This window comes from Mytilus californianus, unplaced genomic scaffold (genome assembly GCF_021869535.1).
Source record: "Mytilus californianus isolate M0D057914Y unplaced genomic scaffold, xbMytCali1.0.p SCAF_4, whole genome shotgun sequence".
Taxonomy (NCBI): Eukaryota; Metazoa; Mollusca; class Bivalvia; order Mytilida; family Mytilidae; genus Mytilus; species Mytilus californianus.
Window position 1 is genome coordinate 48,215,909 of NW_026262690.1, and position 18,605 is coordinate 48,234,513.

An 18,605-nucleotide genomic window follows, 5' to 3' on the forward strand; every position below is an offset into this window, starting at 1 on the left:
TAAATTGGTCTACATTGAGGTCCAAAAGGTCCAAAGTTTTGTTTGATTTCAACAAAAACTGAATTATTGCGGCTCTATGATATGCTGAAATCTTAATGTGCAGTTAGATTTTTTATTTTGGGCCCTGTATTCAAATTAGTCCATATTAAGGTTTGAAGGGTCCAAAATTAAACTTTGTTTGATTTCAAACTAAATTAGATTTTTGGTTTTTTTTTTTTATGCTGAATCTAACAATGTTGTTAGGATTTTGGATATCAGACCATACTAGGTAAATTAAATGTCCCATTTCAAAATTTTTAAGATCTATGACCACATTTATTTTGTGTCAGAAACCTATATCATGTCAAAAATTTGATCACAATCCAAATTCAGACAGTATCAAGCTTGAATATTGTGTCCAAACTTTCCCCAACTGTTCAGGGTTCGACCTCTGCGGTCGTATCAGGCTGCGCTCGGCGAAGCATTTTATTTTATTCTAAGGTTATAAAAAAAAATCTTATTCATACTATACTTGGAATCTTGTGCTTAGAGAAATTATTATTACTCCTTAAGTAAGAGGTTAATATATGTCAGTACCCACAATTGTATTCCATCCTTTAATGCTTAAGAGTATGTTTGTAAAAAAAACTTTTATTGCTGAACAGAATTCATTTAAGAAATTATTTCTTGAAAATTTTAATTCTTTTAAATTTAGCCTGCAATCAGCCAGATGATTGGACAGAAACTGTTGAGGAGGAAAATGAAATGTCACATACCTTGTTATTGACAACACCCAGTTTTCCATCAGCACTACAGATCTTTGCTAGTGTAGGCGGTCTAGCTCTGCTGGCAGAACACCTGCCCTTGTTGTATGACCCTGAGTTAACTAGACAGCCAACTTCCCAGGAGGGTAGTACACAGTCCAGTAAATCTGTGTCTAATACCATGGGTGTTGATGATTGGGTAACAGTGGAACCATTCCCAGAGGAATTCTATGAGGTAGATATAACTTGTTAACAATGCGACTATCCTTTGAGGAATTTAATGTTTTAGGTATGATCAGATTACTATGGAATGTTCCCTCAGGTATTCTATGAGATGGGTGGAACCATTCCCAGAGGAATTCTATGAGGTAGATATAATTTGTTTATCAATGGGACTATCCCATGAGGAATTTAATGTTTTAGGTATGATCAGATTACTATGGAATGTTCCCTCAGGTATTCTATGAGATGGGTGGAACCATTCCCAGAGGAATTCTATGAGGTAGATATAACTTGTTTATCAATGGGACTATCCAATGAGGAATTCAATGTTTTAGGTATGATCAGATTACTATGGAATGTTCCCTCAGGAATTCTATGAGATGGATGGAACCATTCCCAGAGGAATTCTATGAGGTAGATATAACTTGTTTATCAATGGAACTATCCCATGAGGAATTTAATGTTTTAGGTATGATCAGATTACAATGGAATGTTCCCTCAGGAATTCTATGAGATGGGTGGAACCATTCCCAGAGGAATTGAATGTCCTTACCCTTTGGTCCATGGGTAGTTTTCTCATGATAACCATACCCTATCTCCTTATTTTTAGATAAATAACATATACGTAAGTGTTTTTTGTAGCATTAAAGAAAAACTCATCAAAGATACCAAGCATATATTTTAGTATACCAGATGCACATTTTGTCTACTTAAGACTTATCAGTGGCACTCTTACATAGCTGAAGAGCATTAAATAAATGAAAATTCAAAAAAATTGTGCCAAATATGGATAAGGCAATCTTTACCTAGGGGATAGGAAAACCTTATAACGTTTTGAATATTTTCGACATTTTATTAACAGTAAATTAACAGAAAATGAACATATCAATGCTATTTCATGTCAGCACAATAACATGATTTTATACAGGACTTAACAGTGCCTAATTACATTTAGTTAGATATGAGGAAAGCAGAAAATTGCAGAAGTATTTAAAGTAATTCTGTTTACAAATTTGAATGAGTTTATTTGCATATCACAATTACAGTTCTTACATTATCTTGTGTTGGTGTATTGTTTATATTTCATACCAATTAATTCAATCCTTTCTATTTTACAGTTATATGAGCCAATTTCACCAGCTCCAACAGTACAAAGGGCAGCTAACTCCTCCTTAGCCTTCCCAACAATTCCACCTCATTCATTGATAGCGTTTGGTTTGTTCTTACGACTACCAGGGTATGCTGAAGTGTTACTTAAAGAGAGGAAGAAAGCTCAGTGTCTGTTACGTCTTGTCTTAGGTGTTACTGATGATGGAGATGGAGGTTTGTCCAATCTTAGTTTATGTTGTCTATTATCAAATATGTTTATATTACCTCAAAACTAATGTTGACATGCTAATTGCTTAATTTACCACCACGTCATATGAACTCTTGTGGGTAGTTGTCACTTCTCATAGTAACTGAATTTCATAGTTGAATATGTTTCTGGTAAAGCAAATAATATATGTCCTTAATTTTATACATTGTTTGCCTTTTTACTACAATATTTTAGACAGTATTTATCCCAGCAGATATATTCAAATAAATATTGATGGGAAAGATAGCTATAAGATATGAATCTTGTATTGAAAAAAAATGTTTTATTTTATACAGGACATATATTGACATCCTCCATAGCTAGTTCACTACCAACTCTGCCTTTCTTGGTGTTGAAATCTCTGTATGATAGTATGCCACTGACAACTGATGATGGAGTATTATTGAGGAGGATGTCACTAGAGATCTGGGCAATACATTTAATATTAGCCTGTTTATCTGTACTGAGTCACCATTTACCCAGAGTATCAATGCCAGGCTTCCAGCAAGAGGTAAGTTCAGAATTCGTATCATGTTCATTATATCTAGTACTCATTTTGTTCTCTGTATTGAGGGGCATTGGTGGCCATTTGGTCTAAGTAGTTCATCTTCAGTGATCTCTAGCCTGTCATCACTGGGTTTGTCATTTAGAAACCACACTTCAACAAGGTATCTTCGGCTCCAATATTAATTTGCTTTAATACTGTCTTACTAATACTGTAAATTCAGAAATTATTGCGTGCATTTATTATTGCGATTTTTCAAAAAAGGACAAGAATGCGAGTTTATTTATTGCGATTTCAGAAAAATCTACATACCGATTTATGTTTTAGCTATCAAAATGCAAGTTCTTATTATTGCGATACTCACCTAGTCACATTATTTGCATTAATAAAAACCTTGCAATAATTTCTGAATTTACAGTAGTCAATTAGGCCTTTGTGAAGAAAATTTTAATTTAACATACTAAGCAAATCAGTCAAAATAGTACTTGCTGATTTACACTTTTGCTGATGTATGTTTTGGATTTACAGTCCACTAACTAGTAACTCAGAAGCATTTACTACTATGGTGGTCATATGTTTTTGTAGGTCATATGAATTCGTACTATGCATGCTTTTTCAATGAAAATTGTGACGTCACAATGCATTCTTAATAGCACGAAAACCTATGAGACGAGGATAAATGAAAACATCAAAAGTGCAAATTTGTTAACATTTTTCGCTGTAAAAATATCAGCCTCCAATATTGTTCTGTTTAAAGCTTTCTCTACCAACTTCTTTTAAAAGTACAAACCATCAGTTTGGAATGGTAGATGTAATTATACTAATATTTTTAGGCTCAGATGATATTGACAGCTATGCAGACGGCTACAACAACAACTACTACAACAGCCCCTGCTCAGACAGAGGAGAAATCCCAACAATACTGGGCCAAGGGGACCGGGTTTGGTACAGGATCAACAACATCAAGTTGGGATGCTGAACAGGCTTTACTTAGACAGAAACAAGAAGAAGAACATGTAGCTTGTTTGTTGCAGGTAATTAGATATAAAGGGCATAAATTACATAAATAACTGGCAAAGAAGGAGATTTCAGTGGAATTTCTTTTTCATTTTCACCCTGAAAGATAATGGACAGTCTACACTAATGAGCCAAATAAATATCTTAGGTTTTAGATGTCTTTTGTATCCCTTTATATCATAGTTTGTTATTGCTATACCTATAAAAGGAATTATATAAAACATGTGATAAAGAATATTTCACTTCCATTGCTAAATAGTGAACTCTAAATCAACAGTGACTACAACCATACAAACAGTTATGGGATAAAAGCAGAGAATGTTAAGTCATTTCAACTTGAGAAGTATTGTCAAGTATGACAGTAAATATGGTTTGACAACTTAAATATTTTATAAATATTTTGTAAGATTTCATAACCTCTGAAAATTAACAAGGCAGTATACTGTATAGCATGAATAAGATATGTAGATCTAACATTTAATAATATTTTATATAAAATAAGAATATAAATTATACAATAAAAATTTAGTTTTAAGAAAGTAAATTTTGAAAATTGAAAAAAACTTTTAAAATTAATCACAAAAGTTCCTATTTTTTTAGTGCTTTAAAACAGATATGTTGCACGAATGCACAACATTCAGAATCATGTAACTTTATCTTTTTAGGTGTTAGCTAGCTATGTGAACCCAGGTGGAGAGGTTCCATCAGAATTTGATAATAGTAGCTACACTTGTCCGTCGGAGAAAATGTTGCTCCCCGACATGATACCAGAACTGCTAAGTCAATCCTGTCTGATCCCAGCTATTTCATCATACTTACGGAATGATTCTGTATTAGATATGGCACGACACATCCCTATGTACAGATCTTTGTTAGAACTATTGAGAGGAATAGCTGTATGTCCTGCCCTGGTACCCCTGTTACTGCCTTTAGATAAAGACAATAACCAGGATACAGCGGCATCCATAGGATTGCTACTGGAGAAAATGAGAAAATGTGTTGACACATATGCTAGTAGATTAAAGTAAGTTAATAGCTATTTTTTGTTTATTACTAATGACAAGTATTAGTTTGAGGTAATAAACGTTATAAAACACTATATTTTAGATTTCAGCTGCTAATTAATAAATTCAAAAATATTCAGTTTCTCCTTCAAGATTGAATATGCATATTACTATCACTCTGCCATAATTTTCAGTCTTATTGTATTATTTGTAATTATGATTAACTAAATTTATTATATATCAACATACAAAACAGGAAGGATTTGAATTTTTTTTAGCCCATTTAAATGACAATATACTCTTTTCTTTTTGTGATAGATCAAACAAAGGTAAAAATGGGTCAAATGGTAATGACACAATAACCAGTAGTGTTGTCAGTAATGTGATATCTACAGAGGAGGAAGAAGAGAATGAGGGTCTGGCTTTACTGATACCTAATATACAGGAAACAGCTAGAATTGTTAAAATAGCTACTGATAGATTACAACAAGAATCAGGTAGGTTTTCTTCATTCTTATATGAAACTTATCTCTTCAAAACTAAAATTATAAAAAATATACATATGGAATGCATATATTTTTAGTTTAATGTATAAAAAAAACTTTATTGTATAGACACACATAAACTATTAATGGTAAACATAAAATAGGATTTTATGCCCCACCTAGGGGCATTATGTTTTTCTGTCTGTGAGTCCGTCCGTCTGTCCCACTTCAGGTTAAAGTTTTTGGTCAAGGTAGTTTTTGATGAAGTTAAAGTCCAATCATCTTGAAACTTAGTACACATGTTCCCTATGCTATGATCTTTCTAATTTTAATGCCAAATTAGAGTTTTGACCCCAATTTCACGGTCCACTGAACATAGAAAATGATAGTGCGAGTGGGGCATCCGTGTATTATGGACACATTCTTGTTTATTACTCATGTTTAGATATCAGTTTTCTTGGACAAACCATGTGTTCTTTTTATGCTTTATTACTTGCATTAGTAAAATAGTAAAATAATAAAAACTTATATTGCATTATAGAAAAAACCTTAACTGCAGAGTTTGTCAAAAATTGTTCTCATAAAGATGTTCAATTTTAAATGTAATCTTTATTCAGTTTTCCGTTAAATCCTGTTGCAAAGAAATATTGTCAGGGATAGAAATTTTCATTCATAGTGCATAACTATAATTATCATTTATGATATTAATATACTAAAAATCCTTAAATGTTATGTTGTTTTGTAGGGGCAGACCATAGTAAGAGTGAAGATATGGAAGCTGGTAATAGTTCTGCTGCAGCTAAACATAATACTGATGAGAAGTATATGGCAGTCATGAAACCATTACAGTTTGGTAAGATAATATACATTACTTTTAAGTAGTTTTGAGTCAAAAATTTAGATGATGATCTAGAGGGCCAATTATATTACTGAGCATAGTAACAAAGAAAACATGGTTCCTATCTTTTACATCTAATTGCATAGTATGGTAAAATTGACTAATAATCTTCACACAAAGAGGAGTATGGTCTGAAGATGGCACTTAATCTTAACCATGTGTTAACTTTCTCAAATTATTCAGTAATTACTAAACTAGAATTTCCTAGAATATAAGAGTCCCACACTTTATTGTTCTCTGCTTTTACTGAATTGTCTATCTAGGTGATATATAAAGTCTAATAAAAAACATAACGTTTTATTTGTTCTTTAATGTTTTGTTAGATGTTTTCCAAATCGTAGAAGATGAAGGTAATGGTATCAAGTTTAACTGTCGACATCATTATGAGAACAATGTCAGGACTGCAGGTGACAACAGTAATCCTGCACGTACTCGACGACTCGCTCAGGAGGCAGTTACTCTATCTACCTCATTACCTCTGTCGGCAGGCAGTAGTGTATTTGTACGATGTGATGAAGAGCGACTTGATGTAATGAAGGTTAGTGGCTATATCTGGATTGATAAAATGGATATTTTTATTTCTACAAACAATAAATTTTACTAAATATCCCACAAACTGCCATGTTTTTTTTTTAAATGAACTGCAATATAAGTTTGTTTTGTATAAATGTCAACATGTCATTTTCTGTGTCACTCAGTTGCTTCCATATAAATATGAGGAGATGTGGTATGATTGCCAATGAAACAACTATCCACCACTATGTACTTTTCAGTTGTAACTTTGCTATTTTATCACAAATTATAAATGCAAAACTTCATTATATCCAGAATATATATTTGATATTTGGTGCTTGAGGTGAAGGCTCTCAGTCAGTCAACAGAGAAGAATTAAAACTCCAGAATGCAGAACAGTGGAAGCTGGAGATCTTTAACCAATAAAAACAACATCAAATCAGGTGTATTTATCTGAAACATATGCTGGTTTAAATTTTGATGTTTATATGGAATTGTATGTTTCTTATATTACAGGTGTTAATAACAGGACCATCAGAAACACCATATGCTAATGGTTGTTTTGAATTTGATGTATATTTCCCTCAGGATTATCCTAATTCACCACCATTTATAAACCTGGCAACAACAGGAAATCATACCGTTAGATTTAATCCTAATTTATATAATGATGGAAAGGTAAGAATCCTTTACAGGGCACTAAGATATGATTTAAAGTCTCATTCAAAACAATTAAAAAGTAAGTTGATGCACTTGATCTACATTTTCTAAGGTACTGCTTTCTTATCAGAAGTTAGGTATTCTTGGTTCTTTTATTTACTTTTTGTTTTTATTTATATTTTATAAAAGTTTGAATTTAGGTAATTTCTAGCTCAGACCATTATGAGCTGCATATCATAATAAATTTGTATACATTGTTAAATTTTTAGAAACATCTCTGCAAACAATGGACAAGTTTGGGTAACTCTTGATAAAAATGGTATAATAATTTCTCTATATATAAAAATGGTATAATAATTTCTCTTTCCAAACATATTTTACTTCTGCCATGAACTTTAGCTTGCTTCCCTAATTTTTTTCAATTAAGATATTTTAGAGTAGATAAACGTAAAGACAATTTGAATTTTAGTAACTTTCACTTTTTTATGCCCCACCTACGATAGTAGAGAGGCATTATGTTTTTCGGTCTGTGGGTCCATTAGTTCGTCCGTCTGTCCCGTTTCAGGTTAAAGTTTTTGGTCAAGGTAGTTTTTGGGAAGTTTGCTAAAGCAATATTTTCCTAAGGCGTCGGCCTCAAACTTCCCGTGACAGACTGTCGCAAATGTTCTGCTCCAAGATAATGTAGTACTAGTGTTTGATTGCTGATTCTAGGAAGATGCTTTTGAAATTTTGAGTCCTTTTGAAAAGATTACAGCTTGAATAAAAAAGGAATGAATGTTCACCGACAATTCAGGTGAATTTAACTTCATTTTGAAAATGAGAATCACAAACACTACTTACTTGTACATATGTCCGTACATCCCAAAAAATTCGTTTCTGTCCTCTAACTTTAGTTTTCCTAAACCAAATTGTATGAAACTTGTACGCAATGCTTATTTCCACAAAACACAGGTCAAGTTGAATTTTGGTGGTGTCGATTTTACAATTCTAGAGTTATGCTCCTTAACAAATGGAAAAGTTGCTTGAATTTTTTGTTTACGATCTCTAACTTTAGTTTGTCTCAACCAAATGTTATGAATCTTGTACGCAATGCTCATTATCACAAAACACTGATTAAATTTGAGTTTTGGTGGCGTCAGTTTTACTGTTCTAGAGTTATGCCCCTTTACAAATTTATAAATTGCTGATTTTTGTCAAGCCATTGACTTTTGTCGAAAAAGCGAGACATAGCGATCCTACATTTCGTCGTCGGTGGCGGCGGCATCCACAAATATTCACTCTGTGGTTGAAGTTTTTGAAATTTTAATAATTTTCTTAAACTATCCTGAAGTTCTACCAAACTTGGACAGAAGCTTTTTTATGATCATACGATAGTATCCAGAAGTAAATTTTGTAAAAAAAAATTCCATTTTTTCAGTATTTTACTTATAAATGGAGTTAGTTTTTCTGCCAGAAAAAACACTACATTCACTCTGTGGCTAAAGTTTTTAAAATTTTAATAACTTTCTTAAACTATCCTGTATTTGTACCAAACTTGGACAGAAGCTTGTTTATGATCAAAAGCTAGTATCTAGAAGGAAATTTAGTTAAAATTTTGTTCTTGTTTTTCCGTATTTTACTTATTAATGGACTTAGCTTTTCTTCCAGTTAACTTTATATACAGTCTGAAGTTAAATTTTTTAAAACTTTTATTAGATTCATAAACTATCCTGGATTTTTACCAAACTTGGACAGAAGCTTCATACAATCAAAGGATAGTATAGAGAGGAATATTTTTATTATTTTTTTTCCTCATTTTTGTCGAGCCTGTGATTAACAGCAAAAGTAGGCGAGACACCAGGTTCCGCGGAACGCTTACCGGTACAAATTTTTTCAATTCCATGCTCTAACTTTAGTGTGCCTCAATCAAATGTTACGAAACTTATACACAATACTTTTAACCACAAAACCAAGACCAAGTTTGAATTTTGGTGCAGTCATTTTACTGTTATGGTTAGGGTTATGTCCAGTTACATATGGAAAAAAATACTATAAAATCACAGGCCCTAGATATGGCATGGGCACATAAAGAAATTAACAGAGCTTATTGTATATTTGATTATTTTAGATCTACAGTTTAAGGTTGCAATAGAAAATATCCAAATTTTATATGACAAACATATGAAAAAATGTGATTTTTGGTAATTGCAGAAAAGAAAATGGTTTAGTTAAAACATCAAAGCTGTGTTTAAATATATTTGAAATAATACACATCTATAACCTTTTTGAAATAAAACACATCTATAACCTATTTGAAATAATACACATCTACAGTTGCAAACTTCCTAGAGGTAGAGGTGCTATCCAGCACTTTGATTGTTGAAGTTGAAGTCGAATCAACTTGAAACTTAGTACACATGTTCCCTATGATATGATCTTTCTAATTTTAATGCCAAATTAGAGTTTTGACCCCAATATCACCGTCCATTGAACATAGAAAATGATAGTGTGAGAGGGGCATCCGTATACTACGGACACATTCTTTTTCGTTCTGTAGTTTGGTTTGCTATAAGAGACTATATAAAATAGTCTCTGATATATTTGTATCGTCCATGTTTTACATTTCTAGGTATGCTTAAGTGTGTTGAATACATGGCATGGCAGACCAGAGGAAAAATGGAATTCCCAGACATCTAGTTTTCTACAGGTAATTTAGAAATCTGTTTACATATGGTCTTTTATAAATGATCAGAATTAGTGATTCTGTCAGTTTTTTATACGACCGCAAAATTTGCGGTCGTATATTGGTATCACGTCGTCGTCCGAAGACAGTTGATTTCCGGCCATATAACTTTAGTAAAATTAAAAAGAAATCTATGAAATTTAAACACAAGGTTTATAACCACAAAAGGAAGGTTGGGATTGATTTTGGGGGTTATGGTCCTAACAGTTTAGGAATAAGGGGTCAAAAAGGGGCCCAAATAAATAGTTTCCAGACAATAACTTGTGGAATGGTGTATGGATCTCTCTGAAATTGTACAACAAGTTTCCATACCACAAAGGGATGGTTAGGATTTGCTTTGAGGGGTTATGGCTCAAACTGTTTAGGAATTAGGGGCAAAAAAGGGGGAAAAACAAGGGTTTCCAGGTTAATGGACAATAACTTTAGTACAAAACATGATTTAAAGCAGTGTAAGGGAGGTAATTCAAACACATCATTTGAATTACCTCCCTTACACTGCTTTTAAATTATGTATAAAGAAATGGTTAATGGACAATTACAATTTAAAAGCAGTGTAAGGGAGGTAATCCAAACACAACGTTTTGATTACCTCCCTTACACTGCTTTAAAATTATGTATGAAGAAATGCATATTTATAAAGGAAGACCAGTAAAAATATCTGCAAATGTTGCATATTTTATTTTACAAAAGAATCCATATGTAAGAACGCCATATTTTAAATTCTATTATAAAATAGATTAAGTTAGCACTATGGTAAATTTAAATGGGTGATTATGGGTAAACTCCATTGGAAATTGGGGGGGGGGGTTCAATACGCAACAGCATTGTGTATTGCACAAAAGCAAAAAAAAAGGTTTTTTCTTTGTTTGGGAAGGGGGAGGGGGGGGGGTCAATTCACAACAGCAAAGTGTATTGCTCAAAAGCAAAAAAATGAATATAAATTCAAATCATATAACCAATTCTAAGTTCTTTGACTACAGTTATTCTGTGTCAGAAACCTATTATGTGTCAAATATTTAATTACAATTCAAATTCAGACCTGTATCAAGCGCAAATATTGTGTCCATTTTTGCCCCAACTGTTCAGGGTTGGACCTCTGCGGTCATATCCAGCTGCGCTCGGCGAAGCAATTTATTTGGTACTTTGCTTACTTTATAAACTTAATATCTTATTGCTGATGATTCCAAGCAAAAAATATACTTGGTGACAGCCTTGCTGTCAAACAGTCACTGTGTGCATTACTAAGATATATGAACAATCCTATGCTTTTATACTACCAGACTTTTTGAAAAATGATATATTTTTTATTATGCCTCCGCCGTAGCGGAGGGGGCATTAAGTTTTACCCTTGACCGTCTGTACGTACCTACGTACGTACGTCCCAAAATTGGTTTCCGTTCTCTAACTTTAGTTTGCCTCAACCAAATGTTATGAAACTTATACACAATGCTTATTACCACAAAACACAGATCAAGTTTGAATTTTGGTGGCGTCACTTTTACTGTTCTAGAGTTATGCCCCTTTACAAATGGAAAAATTGCTGAATTTTTCGTTTCCGTTCTCTAACTTTAGTTTGCCTTAACCAAATGTTATGAAACTTATACACAATTCTTATTACAACAAAAAACAGATCAAGTTTGAATGTTGGTGGTGTCACTTTAACCGTTCTAGAGTTATGCCCCTTTATAAATGGAAAAATTGCAAAATTTTTATTTTCTTCTAAATATTAAGTAATTTTTTAAATTGGAGTTATCTTCCTTTGTCGATGATTATAGTTGAATCAACTACAATCAATGCTTTATACAATGCAATGTTTAATTTTGACTTCCATTGATAAAACACAGATCAAGTTGAATTTGGGTAGTGTCACTTTAACCATTATTGGGTTATGCCCCTTTATAAATCGAAAGATTGCAAAATTTTTAGTTTCCATTCTGTGACTTAAATTTGCCCCAACCAAACATTATGAAACCTATACACAATATTCATAACCACAAAACTAAGATCAAGTACAAATTTTTTGTTTCTATTTTCTAACTTTAGTTTGCCTCAACCAAATGTTATGAAACTTATACACAATGCTTATTACTACATAATAGAGATTGAGTACGAAATTTGGTGGCGACACTTTTACCATTCTTGAGTTATGTCCCTTTATAAACACAAAAATTGCTGAATTTTTCGTTTCCGTTCTCTAACTTTAGTTTGTCTCAACCAAATGTTATAAAACTTATACACAACCGTTCTAGAGTTATGCGTGTTTACAAATAGAAAAATTGCTGAATTTTTAGTTTCTGTTCTCTACTTAAGTTAGCCTCAACCAAATGTTATGAGACTTACACACAATGCTTATTACCACAAAACTCAGATCAAGGTCAAATTTGGGTAGCGTCACTTTTACCGTTCTTGAGTTATTCTTTCATATTTAATGTTGAAAACTCAGTCTGTTATCCTATTTACTGGGATAATAATTATCACAAAACTTCCTCAACTTTGTCATATTGTTTCAAGTGATCAATTTCATTTCATTTCTATATAGAGTTAATTAAAGATAGTTGTCTCATTGGCATTCATACAATATCGCCTTCTTTTTCTATTTTCTTGAAAAAGAAGGAAATATATATTGCAACTGCCAATCACTTTATAATTCTTATGTTTTATTAATTAGAATAATTATAGAGATATGTACAAATTACTCCTTCATAGAAATGAAATACAAGTTTTATTCTTTTAATTTATCTTTCAGGTGCTTGTATCAATACAGTCTTTAATTCTCGTTTCTGAACCTTATTTTAATGAACCTGGATATGAAAGGTCCCGTGGAACACCTTCAGGGACTGCTAACTCTAGAGAATATGATGCCAACATAAGACAGGCTACAGTGAAATGGGCCATGTTAGAGCAACTCAAAAACCCATGTCCAAGTTTGAAGGATATCATACAGAGACATTTTTGGATCAAAAGGAAAGAAATATTAAAACAATGTGAGGACTGGATAACAGAAATGGAAGGATACAGTACTGATAAAAGGACGGGTAGAACTATAGCTCATAGTACAATGGCTCTGAAGGTAGGATAACAGCTCATTAAAAACTATACCTCAAAGTTCTATGGTTCTTAAAATTGGTGACAAATAAATAAAACAAGCTCATAGTACAATGGCTCTGAAGGTAGGGTAACAGCTCATTACAAACTATACCTCAAAGTTCTATGGTCCTTAAAATAGGTGATAAACAAATAAAACAAACTCACAGTACAATGGCTCTGAAAGCAGGATAACAGCTCACTAAAAACTATACCTCATAGTTCTATGGTCCTTAAAATAGGTGATAAACAAATAAAACAAACTCACAGTACAATGGCTCTGAAGGCAGGATAACAGCTCATTAAAAACTATACCTCTTAGTTCTATGGTCCTTAAAATAGTTGATAAACAAATAAAACAAGCTCACAATACAATCGCTCAAAGGGTAGGATAAAAAAGGTATCATTTATTTTGATACAAAATCTTGACATTTAACTGATTTGTGTCCATTATACTCCATTTAGATTTCCATTATATAATATTTCAGTGAAATAGAGATGTCTCTTGTTGTATCTTAGATGAAAGGGTTCAAAAGGGACCATAATCCAAACTTTTGAATTTCAACAAAAGAAAGGGTTAAAAAAAATTAATGGTTTCTCAAAAAAAAGTGGTTACTTGTTTTTCTCTGTTTGTCCATCTCATAAAAATGGAGTCCTATAAATCAGAGCTTCAAAAAAATTTGGAACAAAGCTTCTTATGAGCATTGATATACAATTGGAAACATTTTCACATTTGTCACTCGTCAACTTCCTGTTTTTACTCATACATGTATTGGGCATGTATGATATTTTGTTTTTTCTCAAGAACTATGAATCAGAGTACCTGAAATTTTGTATAAAGCTTCATATGAGCATGCTTTATTGTGTGATGCATTTTCATCTTCATCCCACATCAACTTCTTGTCAACTGAGTATTTATTAGTCTTTCACATAATGGCCATGTATGAATTTTTAGTTATATTTTTCTCAGGAACTACAAATGAGAGCTTCTAAAAATTTGATGTACTTTATGTGGGCATGGTTTACTGGGAGTATTGTTTATCTTGTTTTCATCTCTGTACCTAATACAGTTTTACGAGGAACCCTTACAGTTCTTTACATAATTTGATTAATTTAAAATGGCTTATATCAACAATGTCTTGATTGAGCTCAAAAAGCAATGCAAGTAGGGAAAAAATGGGAGTTATTTCCCTTAGAAATATAGATTATAAGTATGAAATATTCTTTGTAAAGGTGAATGTCATCACCCTTACAAGTATTGATGGATTTTAATGAAATGAATAAGGATGGTTTAAATTACAATTTCTCAATGAGTGTGAAAATAAATCCTAAATATGGTTTTTAAAAAACTTGATTGTAGTATGCATCCATTGAAATATGAATCAAGTCGAAAAATGTTGTTGTAAGTGCTCTCATGCATACAGTATTTAGATGCTCACAATGAATGTTTTTCTGAGCAGATTTACTGGAATGATGCCCTACTATTGGGGGTTTAAATAAGATTCACAGAAGTAGAAACTACCTCTTTCTGTATTGATCAACTAACAAAAATTCCACATTTTATATGTCCATAAGTAATCATACTACAAGGGCATACAGACACTGTTATTTTTCCCTGCCTTGTGTAGCTGTAGCTCAAAGGAAGGTAAAAGGACTTCTGGTTTTTCCTAATTTTGTTCGTATGTTTTTGTTCTTTTTAAATAGATTCCAAATGAAAATTTTCTCCCTGGACTTTTTGTCACATTTGACTGAACTCTTTTAAAGTAACTACTGTGAAAGTACTTTTGTTCATGAGATACCAATTTTCGTGGATGGCTTAATACATGAATTTAAATGTCCAAAGAAAATAACAACTGTTGTCCAAATCAAGACCGGGAAATATTCCCTTGTAAGTTTGACTACATGGAGTCTTAGAGAATACATCAATTATCATCAAACACACTATGAACTATATATACAACTTCAGACAGGATTTTACCCATTTAATCTTTAAAACACATAAACCGTATGACTTTCACCTTGTAATTCTTCTGAAAAATTAGTTTTAATCGAAGAAAGTCATACTTTTTGTGTTTATATGCAATGATGAAGTGTTCATTTTATTTCCTAAAATTCTCATACAAAAAAAAAAAATAATTTCATATTGGGCTTGCTTTATATGTCATAAGGATTAATTCACAATTCAAAGTACATTTGTAACATTTTTTTATGTAACCGTTTTCTTTAAGTGACATGTTTATGGCGCAGTTTACACCTTTGATGATTGTTAATCTGTTGATCATTTGATCTTGGGTTAGTAAGTGTCATCACTACTGATTAAATGTGTGCAACAAATGTTAACTTGTAAAGCATAGATGAATCAGCTTATTTCCGATAGCAATTATTTTATTTAAATTTGATGAATGTTGTCAGTAATGGAGAGATGAACAAGTAATTGAAAATGTACACCTTACTTTGTAATGTCCCACAAATCATTGTAAAACAACATATGATTATTTTCAAGAATCTGCGATTCTGATGGCGCAACTTCTGCTCAAACCACGAAAAATGTTACCCACAAATACAAGTACTTTCACAGTAAGATAAAATGGATTTAGTAACAAATATTTTGCCTTAGATCTTCAACACTTAAAACTTGACCACTACCAAGATATATGTGGCATTTTTCCATTTCTGTGTGCCAAGCATAGTAAACTGACTATTCATGCTAAGAAATAAACTTCTCTAAATGTGTCCTTAAACATTACCCTTTTGTATAGGCAGCTGTCATATAATATCTTTTTGTATTTGTGAATTTCAGAGACATTATAATCAATTAAGAGAAGAATTATCAAAAATGAAACCTCCTGAAGATTTAGAGGAAGAATCAGAAATTGACCTACAGGAGAGAATTTATTCAACCGAGTCTTCTATGAGTACTTCTTTATGTGATATGCCAGGATCTTCTATACCCATTGATGGCAGCATAATGGATTCTAATTCTAATACTATTGTTGAAGATGTTGTGGAAATTTTATGATAATTACTGAACAGTAGTCAATTTAACCTAATATTGATGCCAAATATGTTTTCTGTGATTCATTGGTATATAGTAAATTGTTGTTCACATTTTATACTTCTATGGTTTAAACAGTACAAGTGTATCATTGTCATTATTTAAATAAAATAGACAGTACAAGTGTATCAATGTCATTATTCAAATAAAATAGACAGTACAAGTGTATCATTGTCATTATTTAAATAAAATAGACAGTACAAGTGTATCATTGTCATTATTTAAATAAAATAAACAGTACAAGTGTATCATTGTCATTATTTAAATAAAATAGACAGTATGAGTGTATCATTGTCATTATTTAAATTATGTTAGATAATATGAGTGTGTTGACATCACCAATCATAAGGGCCTTTCAAAACATTGTTTTTCAGGTAGCAAATTTTCATATGTTTTTTGCATTTGTACTGTCTCAATAACAGAAAAACAGACTGTGTATTACTAATGGTTGAACTATTTATTAAAAAAAAGCTGGATTTCATTGATTTTTACTGCTTTTCAATATCAGATTTTGTTATTTTACATTGCAGTAGATTATTTGCAGATTGTAATATTTTAATCATTATGAATATTGTTGATAGTAATCAATATTTATTTCTGTGAAAAATTTTAGATGGCTAAAAAATTACTAGTATATATATTATTTTTGTATATTTTAAATCCTCCATGATCTTCATAATGCATTTTTGAAACAAAGATTTCAAAATAGTTTGCTTTTAACAATTTCAAAGTATCATATATAAACTTGTAAAAATTTAATGATGTTATGTTTGACTACTAAGTGTCTACATTTATTATTCATTATTAAAATCATCTCTACCATTTACTATAATGTAGCATTGATTGGTCTGATGTAAAATACACATGGGGAAATTGAAAATCAAAGACATAGAGCTTTTTAAAAAAAATTAATAATAGTTATAACATCATATTGGCAAGGGAGATTAGTGTGAATACTGATGTAGAAATAAATCCATAGAGTAGAAAAATAATAAAATAATTAAATTTAAATGTTCACTTCCTTAAATATTAAGTGAGATTAGTTGCATGTGATTTAATTACACAACCATATATCAAGCATGCAATCAGTCGTTCAACTTAAAAGGTACTTTAATAGTATATTCCTTTGAGTATTATTTCAATTAGCTAAGTGCTTTAGGACTTTTTAAAGTGCTAAAATAGAGTTTTGTTATTAATGTATATATTTGGATATTTAAATATTGTTTTCATTTGAAGTTTACCTTAGAAAATTTGAATCAAATACGTTCTGCCAACAAAACTTATACCAAATGTTTATTGTAACAATCACTCAAATTCTTATTAAAAGTTTTAATTGTAAAAACAGATGTTTCTTTTATGAAAACTATAAATAATTGAACAACAACATGACAACACATTGATTTATTAATTGAAAATTGATTACAAATATAAATTTACATAGTCTCAATTACATATACATAACTTCAGAAATGCAATCCTCAAATGTCCATATGTTCTATGTGATAGATAGATTTATTGTTTTATTTGTGTACAGTTGTTCAGACATTGAATTAACCTCTGAATTTTTTGTGTATTTTTGAGTATATGTGTGTTATTGGTAATTTGTTGGTGAACTCTCATTTGTTGATGATTTATAATTTTGTGATTAAAATATAGTTCAGCTTTTTTTCATGTTAAATAGTTGTATAAAATGTTTCATCATACATATTTTGTGAATTTTATATTGATGCACATTCTTCATTATTTTGTGATGTTAAAAGATGTTCACAAGTTGAAATAATTTGGTTTGTTGAATTGTTATTTGTAAATTTATGCATTTTTACAATTCATAAATGTTAAAATTGTGTACAAAATTGTAATATGTGTATAAGAATGTGCATGGAAAGAAAATTAAATCATTCAATAATATTTTTTAACAACAGATAATTCAACATTTCAGTCATAAACTTGGATTTGTTTCACACTGAAGAATAAAATGAAACAACATTTCGTTTTCAGAATTTTTACAGTGTGTTCCCATTTGCACAATTTCCATTTTGTACTATAATTAAACTCGTGCATGAAATATATCTAAGAATTTCTTATTGTACAGTATTTGTATATTTATCTTATACATCCCCCTTGTTTTATTTTGCTGTTGCTGTATGGACAAAATCTTCATATTGAGAATACCAGTTGATTCCTTCTGATTTATTAAGGAATTCTAAAGGATGTATATAATCAACCAGTGTTTTAGACTGGAACCTTGTTGTGTGAACATTTCCTTTGATTTATTTTTTGTCCTTTATCAGGCTTGTATGTCAAAGATGAGAACATCTCTATTAAAATATGAAATTATCA

The 18,605-nt window shown here is 31.3% G+C and overlaps 1 protein-coding gene across 3 annotated transcripts in view; it reads left to right on the forward strand.

Moving 5' to 3' along the window:
* Nucleotides 1-18,605, forward strand: part of LOC127738169 (baculoviral IAP repeat-containing protein 6-like) — a 77,769-nt gene extending 59,164 nt beyond the window's left edge. For all 3 annotated transcript variants that reach the window (XM_052249305.1, XM_052249309.1, XM_052249308.1), the window contains exons 48-59: nt 695-978; nt 2,084-2,288; nt 2,619-2,833; nt 3,661-3,861; nt 4,510-4,868; nt 5,167-5,345; nt 6,079-6,186; nt 6,555-6,769; nt 7,261-7,422; nt 10,013-10,090; nt 12,873-13,196; nt 16,011-18,605. In XM_052249305.1, the coding sequence (XP_052105265.1) occupies nt 695-978; nt 2,084-2,288; nt 2,619-2,833; nt 3,661-3,861; nt 4,510-4,868; nt 5,167-5,345; nt 6,079-6,186; nt 6,555-6,769; nt 7,261-7,422; nt 10,013-10,090; nt 12,873-13,196; nt 16,011-16,229 (2,549 nt within the window). In that variant the 3' untranslated portion in view covers nt 16,230-18,605. The remainder of the gene's footprint in view (nt 1-694; nt 979-2,083; nt 2,289-2,618; nt 2,834-3,660; nt 3,862-4,509; nt 4,869-5,166; nt 5,346-6,078; nt 6,187-6,554; nt 6,770-7,260; nt 7,423-10,012; nt 10,091-12,872; nt 13,197-16,010) is intronic.